Raw genomic sequence first — 8,229 nt, 5'->3', positions numbered from 1 at the left:
GGTCTTCCCTGACCACCTTAATTAAAATTCCACTGCCTATGCCCCACAGCCCTAACCCCGCCTCTGCTTAGATTTTTCTCCATGGCACTAATTTCTATATAGTTTACTTATTTGTGTTAGTTTTGCCTGTTTACCTCCACTATAACATAAGCCTTTCAGGAAGAGGATGTCTGATGTTTGTTCACTGCTCAGCTCTATTACCTAGAAAGGTGCCTGGTGCATAGTATTTGTTGAAGAAATGAAGGAATAACAATTTTTTTACACTCACCCACCTTACGTGACCACACTCACCCTAGAGTTGTGTTTCTTCATTTCGTGTCCACTGTGCTCCGGACATAAAGGATAGTCCATAATTTTCTTCCTTGACTCTGCTGACTTAGCACACACTCACCCAGACTGTTTGCCTTTGCAATTATTAGGCAGGTTCTACCTCATTTTCCCGACATACAAGAGGGTATCACCATCATACACAAAAGGAAGCCAATGGCAAGGACTTCTGATGCCTCACTTGAGGTCTGTAGGATGTGTTTCCCGCATACCTACCACATGTGGACTGCAGGGCCAAGGACCTGTCGGCTTTTTTTTTATAAGCAATGTATGCTTTCTTCACACTCTTCAATTTCACTGCAATCAAAAGTGTGCTTACATGGCTGGGTGTGTTTAAGAATGTAGGAGAATCTACAAAGATGATGATGGGCAGGATGGTGGCATGGAAAAATAGATAACTGGAAGTTAAAACTGGCTTCTGTGTTTGGCTGTTTAACCTTGACCTTGATGTTGACTCGGTAGCTTTGCCTATTTAGCCCTCAGTTTCTGCATCTGCAAACAGACTTGGAGGAGCTGACCTCCCTTTCCAATCTCAAATACTATGAAATAGTGCTGGATAGATGAACAACTGTACTAAAGGACGTTCACTGGTAAGACCACGCTCACTTTGAGGGCCAAGGGACGCAGAAGCATCCTAGTCTGCTCTGCTCAGCTCCTTGTGAGATCTTGTGGCACAAAAAAGTGCCCAGAAGGCAATGTGTCAATGCATCAGTGAAGTGTATTAGCAGGAAAGGTACTGCAGGGAAACCCTGCTTCCTTGCTATGGAACCTCACGTTTAAAAACTTAATGCATCCCTTTTCCTTTCCTAAATAAAATCTTGTAAAATGTTAAAAGTTGAGTGCTGTGATATAAAGGGGGTATAAGGCCTGGCTACTTGTTCTGTAACCTCCCTCTCCAACTCCCACGTATTATCTATTGCTGTGTCAGAAATTACCCCAAAATTTAGTGCATGTTTAACCCATTCCTCGACTTCAGACTGATGTTGGAACCATGGTAGGTGATGGTCAGGAAGGGCCTTCTGCTGTAGCATCTTTCTTTCTAGTCTGGTCTATTTCTGTATGTGAAAACTTGATGGACATATTCCTATTACCTAGTATTCTGCCAATACTCCAAGCTGCACCCTCCACCCCCACCTCTTCTAAGCTGCTTGTTTTAAAAAGTTTATTAAAAATATAGATATTATCCCTTAATAGTTTAAGGTAGAACCAAATAAAAAATAGATAGATAGATAATACTGATAAACAAATGCACAAGTCCTGAGCGACCTTTCAGTCATGGTTGCCCCTTCCTAATCCCATCTTCTATTGTTTGGCTGTGTCCCCACCCAAATCTCATCATAATTGTAGCTCCCCTAATTCCCACGCGTTGCGGGAGGGACCTGGTGGGAGATAATTGAATCATGGGCAGCTTCCCTCATACCGTTCTCATGGCAGTGAATAAGTCTTACGAGGCCTGATGGTTTTATAAGGGTAGACCCCCTTCACTTGGTTCTCATTCTGTCTTGTCTGCTGCCACGTAAGACGTGCCTTTTGCCTTCTGCCATGATTGTGAAGGCTCCCCCGCCACGTGGAACTGTGAGTCCATTAAACCTTTTTTCTTTATAAATTACCCAGTCTCGGGCATGTCTTTATCGGCAGCGTGAAAACAGACTAATACACCATCCACTGTTCTACCCCTTCATTGGTAACTACTAGCTTCTATTTTATGATCATCATTTTGAATTCTCTTGCTTTCCCTTAGGGTATTACAATTTTATCTCTAAACACTGTATTTCTTAGCTTTGCCTGTCTGTACACATAATGAAATCATATTGCACATACTCCTTTGACTTTTTCACTCAATACTGTTACTTAGATCTATTTTGTTACGTATATCCTGCTGTTCGTCTTCTGTTACATGGACACACCACAACTCATTTGCCCATTCTCATGGTGATGGATATTTGGGCTGCTTCCACGTTTGTTTTTGGGATTTATTTTGTTTTGCAATTAATAACAGTGTTATGAACACTCCTGTACACGTCTTTAGGTACGTAGACAGTGCATTTGTGCTGGGTATACACCTAAGCGTGTAACAGCTGGGTCATGAGCTATCCATGCGTTTAATTCTACTGGGTAACGGCCAGTACCGTTTTTTGGTTTGGGGGGTTTTTGCTTACACCTAAATGATGAAAAACTCTATTCTGCATCAAAGTATCTGGAAAATGAAACTGCACTGGGTGCAAATGATAGATGAGGAATGACCTATGTGTGTTAAGTACAAAACTCAATTATACAATTATAGAATTACTATTACTAGTAACAGATACTCCAAATTATCAATGTTTAAGTAGAAGTAAAACATGATTTACCATACTAAAAGGCTAGACGTGACATATGACAGAATTTTAAGCCAGAAGCTATAAATGTAGCATCTATGTGTATATTTTAAAAATCAAATATTGGGAAAAAAACAAATATTGAGGAAGAGCTCTGGCCTTAAACACATCTTACCTGAAATCCAACCAGAAAGCCAGTCCATGATCTTTTAGCAATTTAAATTCATTGTATTAAAAAAAATTATGAATGCTAAGTGAATCCAGGGACAAAAAGGGCACCTTTTTTTTTTTTTATTAAAACTACAAAATAAACTGGCTTTGTTAAAACATGTAAAAAAATTTCAAATCATTTTCGAAATGTTTGATATGCTGATCTTCACTGTTTTCCGAAGTGATTGAATAATTTACATCCCCACCAGCAATAATAATAAGCGTTCCAGTTGCTCCATGTCTTTGCCAACACTGGATACTGGCACTCTTAAATCTGCCATACAATGGGTGCATGAGGGCTCTCCACAGAAACAATGGATTTTATACATATGTGTGTACATAAAATACGGAAAGAGATTTTTAGGAGGGATTGGCTCATGTGATTATGGAGCCTGAAAAGTCCCACAGTCCCATCTGCAGGCTGGAGGCCCAGGAGAGTGAGTCATGGAGTTTCAGTCCAAACCTGAAGGCCTGAGACCAGGGAACCAAGGGTGCAAGTCCTAATCTGAGTCTAAAGTCCCAAGAACCAGAGCAGCAAGGTCTGAGGGCAGGAGAAGATGGATCTCCAAGCTCAAGGGCAAAGAGTAAATTCACCTTTCTGCCTTTTGTTTGATTTGGGCCTCAAGGATTAGACAATGCCTACCCACATTGGTGAGGGTGACCCTCTTTACTGTCTCCTGATTCGAATCAGTGTTAATCTCTTTCAGAAACACCCTCACAGAAACATCCAGGAATATTTTACCAGCTCTCTGGGCATCCCTTAGCCCAGTCAAGTTGACACATAAAATTAACCATCCAGGCTGGGACAGTGGCTCATGCCTGTAATCCTAGCACTTTGGGAAGCCAAGGCAGGGTGATCACTTGAGCCCAGGAGTTCAAGACCAGCCTGGGCAATAGAGCAAAAAACCCAATCTCCACAAAAACTTAAAAAATTAGCTGGGCATGGTGGTGCATGCCTGTAGTCCCAGCTACTTGGGAGGCTGAGGTAGGAGGATGGCTTGAGCCCAGAAGGTCAGAGGCTGCAGCGAGCTGTGTTCACACCACTGCACTCCAGCCTGGGAGACAGAACAAGACCCTGTCTCAAAGAAAAAAAAAAGTAGCCACTCACAGTGGGTATAAAATGGTATCTCACTTCAGCTTGATTTGCATTTCACTGCAATTTAATTTGCATTTCCCCTCACTAGTGAGGCTGACTTTTTTTCTGTTTAGGCCCTTTCTACTTTCATTAACATTTAAATCAATGGCTCCTGACATAACAGGAAGAAATTAAAAGGCTTCCTATATGGCCATCTCTGATAGTTATGGCTCTACCTGTCAATCCAATTACACCAATGTTCTAAGTGCTTCTGTAGTGCCAGACCTTGTGCTAGAAGCTGTGGGGCACACAGAGGTAAAGAACCCTCATTATCTAGTGGTGGTGACAGACACACACACTACACTCCATGCAGAGTAATTCAAAGAGCTCTAGAGACAATACAGAGTACCCTGGGAGTACAGGTAGAGAACCAGCTGGAAGTTACGCAGAGCAGGTGACCTTTGAGGGAGGCTAGTAGTTATATGGGGACATAGAGCAGATGTAGCCAGAACAGGCATGGGAAAGCGCAGGCTAGAGCTGCAGATAACAGGTTCAGGGTCTGGCAGGGGACTGTGGGTCTAGTTACAGGCCTTGGGAAATCCTCAAAGGCTTGAGACAGGGAAGTTCAGGCAATAAGAGCCTGGCTCTAGTGGGAAGTAAACTGGCAGTGGAAAGTCCAGTTAGGAAAGTGTTAGAACATCTCAAGACAAGGTATTTATTAAGCGTGTAGACAGCATTGCTTGACGGCATGTGAAAATGTGAAGTCCCAGGAATTGATGCAGCAGACCTAAAAGCTTCCATTTGTCAGAGATGAATGGGAGGCTGCACTGCGAGGTAACTAAGAGGTAGCGCCTTTGAGGTCACAGACCCAACTCTGGCCTCAAAAACGTGATGCATTAACTGGCTGTGTAATCCTAAGAAAGTGACTTACACTTCTGAGCCTGTTTCTCCATCTATAAATGGGTGCAAAAGCACCTTCTCTAATAGGATTGTTGTAAGGATCACATCAGCCAGGGTGTGTCAAGCACAGTGCCTGCACGTGTTGCAGTAAACACTCATTTAGCTGTTGTTATTATTAGCACCCTGCAACTACTTACCACAGAAAGAAGTACAAACTGGGAAGGTTTTTGGTAAAGATTACATAAAAGAGGAGTTTCTGCTTAAAAAGTGATACCTAAGAAGATTAAGTGCATGTGAATGCATAATCTGAACATGGTAATTAACATTTCTGGAAACATTTATTGACCATCTATGTGCCTGATACTGCCACAAGATGGGAAATGGCAATGAACTAATCAGTCTTTCTATACTTAAATCAGCATAGCATCATTGGAGCCTACTCAGCAGCTAGCTTTTCAACACAATATCAGAGATCTACTCAATACTCTTGCAAAGACTCCCAAGACCATCATTCAGTAAGAAGGCACACGTGGATATTATTAACGCCTTTTAATTTTAATGTTTCACATTGTTTTTTTTTTTTCAGAAGATTTGTAACAAAAATACATGGAACTTAGTATATGTTTCAATAAAATGGGTAAATACAGAATCTGAACAAGACAAGTCTATAAGATATAATCCTTCTTGTGGGGATAGAACATTCCACTCCACTAAGAAAAGAGAATCACAACATGATTAGGCCTGATTATCTCATACCGCCTACTGTTCTAATTTCAGAGACTGGTGGACTTGGAGAAAAAAACAAATTAAAAATAAATAAATAAAACTGAATATGGTCAACTGCCTCAATTGCTCTCTCCTTTTCCCTTTTCCCATTTCTTTACACAGCCAAATGAGATGAGGACGTGAGGCAGAGCCCTGTGGGGGACGGTCAGGGGCTCTGCTGCCTAAATGCCAGGCAGATGCATGGGTTCCCTGAGGTGGCCCAGAAATGTATTTTGACCACTCAGTGCTGCAACTGAGAAATACAGGTAGAGTAGCAGGAATGAAAAAGAAGCTTCAAGAACTGCTGGCAGGAGGCCTGATGTCCACAAGCACGTGTTCAAAACTCAACTTACACAGTTAGAAAAGACAGCTGAGATAGAATCCTCAGCCAGTACATTGACAAACACATAACTGAGGCATTAATACCTCTTTATAATAATGCAAGTTGAAATGCTAACAAAGCATAAACACTTCTGCAAAAATTCCACAAGGCACAGTTGTTCATTCAACAGAAAAAGTCAAAACCACTTGGTTTTTAAATGAAAATCCTTCACATCCACCTGTGTTCAAAATATTAATAATAACTTATGATATTAATAACTTCCTTTAAAAAGCAATTACCACAAAACAGCTAAATCATAAGCATGAAAAGACTTATTTTCCTACTAATGTAGTCTTAGAAAGAAATAGATACCCAATGCCATTATTTTTTTTAGCATAAAGCTAAAGCTACCAGAAAAACTTTTAAACAAGTTACGTGTTTTCCATTGCAAATGATCTCAGCTTGCTTAGACCAGCACACAATAAACTAAAGACAGAAAGATATGTACTGTTTCTCCCACATTTCTGGTGTATGTCTGCCTCCATGACAAATAATGGTGAGAATCATACTATACTACCAAATGCCAGGCAATGGCTGGCCAAGTAGCCATTTCCCTTCCTAAACAGACCTTAAAATAATAATCATCCATCATGTAGCACACAGGGGCAAATTTGGCTAGAGTTGATCGCAGATGTACTTGTTTTGGGAATATATGAGAGAAGAAACTGCTGAGCAGGTCAGTAAAGAACAGTCCATTTCAGCTGCAGGACAGTTCTCTTTCCCGGGACAAGCCTACATAGCCTCCAAGGGAGCCAAACTATCCCTTCCATGCAACAAGACACCTTGCATGGATACTCTAGCCATGACTTGCTTTTGGACAAAAATCAACTGCTAACGTTTTTCATCTCTAATATCATTAACACCATGGAGAAAAAAGGAAAAAAATTCAACACTAGAAAACTTGACAACGAGAATAAGAAAATCCACAAGGAAAGGTCATGCTAAAACTGATTTGACAGTTGTTCCATCACCGCCTACCACATGGGCTTGAGACTGGTGACTTCATGGATGCATCCCTTCGATGCCCTGCCAAATGTCAGCTTCAAGTCTGTCAGTGACCCCAGTGTGATGCTGCCTGCCGTCTATTCACCAACTCTTATCCAAGAGATCCAAGGGGGCCTTGGGCGGTGGTAAGCACAGGACACGCAGGTGCCAAGAGCCCAAGAACCCTCTAGAAAACTTCGCCTTGGATTTGGGCACGGAAACGAGTCAGTGGTTTGCAGTCTTGGCAACAGCATCCACACTGGGGCTTAACCTCAGCAGCCAGCCTGGAGGATGCTTGCCCCAGAGCGCTTGGTCACAGACAATGTTGTGAATACCTGCAGGGGAAGAGAAAGCACAACATCTTCAGATGCCTGAGCAAATGAGGTAACAGGGAACAGTTCAGATAATGCCATATGCATTAAAACCATCTTAGGCGACTACCAAAATGAATAAAACAGAGAAGTAGTATGATCAAGGATATCTTCTATTTCTCCAGAGAATAAAAGGGAGAAGACATTTTAAAACCAAGATGAAAGAGAAAAAAAATTTAGGTTATATCTACTGAAGAATTTTGTTAGCATGAGGATGATTAAAACAGATCAGGTACCCACAGGTGCTTGTCAACCCTCTAAAAGAAATTCACCATAAAATATTTTGGATATAAAGAAGGGTGCCCAGTTAGCCCTGTGTGTGCCACCCCATTGGCCTTTTCCTCCTTTCCCTCCACCGAGTTGGTCTTATCATTCCTAGGCATTTCTTCCTGCATTTCTCTTGTTTTTTTAAGAAGCTTTACCTGCAAATGGCAAGATGATGTAGATTCTTTTGTTACCCTGCTTTTTTGTATCCCATATGGATACAAATAGCTAATTCTTCCATTTTTTTCACTGAATGGAGTTTGAGTCAATCACTATAGTATAGAACAACACATACAGTCTAGTATATATGGTGTATATTGTAGTATTCAATTATTCGACTAGTGAATATGAATCACACATTTGGGCTCCTTCTGCTGGCCATCCAAGCTGTTGCCAATATGCTCTTTGCAATACGATGCTGTGACATTCCAGCACATCTCCTTGCACACAGAGCTGAAGTACAACTGCTGAGTCAGAGGGCAGGTGAAACTTTGGCTTGACTAGACTTTCAAGGTACCTGAACCAACCTATACTCTCATTTGCAGTGACTAACAAGTTCTCCTTGTTTCATATCCTTGCAAACATTTGATGGTTGTGGACTTGACAGTTTTAGACAATCTTTACTTGCTACTG

At 41.4% G+C, this 8,229-nt stretch overlaps 1 protein-coding gene across 1 annotated transcript in view; it reads right to left on the bottom strand.

Moving 5' to 3' along the window:
- Window positions 1–5,438: 5,438 nt before the first annotated feature.
- The window catches only part of TXNRD1 (thioredoxin reductase 1), a 62,275-nt gene continuing 59,484 nt past the window's right edge, over window positions 5,439–8,229 (bottom strand). The window contains exon 15 of the mRNA NM_001122669.2: window positions 5,439–7,296. Coding sequence (NP_001116141.1) covers window positions 7,228–7,296 — 69 coding nt within the window. The 3' untranslated portion in view covers window positions 5,439–7,227. The remainder of the gene's footprint in view (window positions 7,297–8,229) is intronic.

The sequence above is a fragment of the Pan troglodytes genome, chromosome 10 (genome assembly GCF_028858775.2).
Source record: "Pan troglodytes isolate AG18354 chromosome 10, NHGRI_mPanTro3-v2.0_pri, whole genome shotgun sequence".
Classification (NCBI taxonomy): Eukaryota; Metazoa; Chordata; class Mammalia; order Primates; family Hominidae; genus Pan; species Pan troglodytes.
The sequence above is the reverse complement of the archived record's forward strand: the minus strand, read 5'-3'. Positions and strand labels throughout refer to the sequence as shown.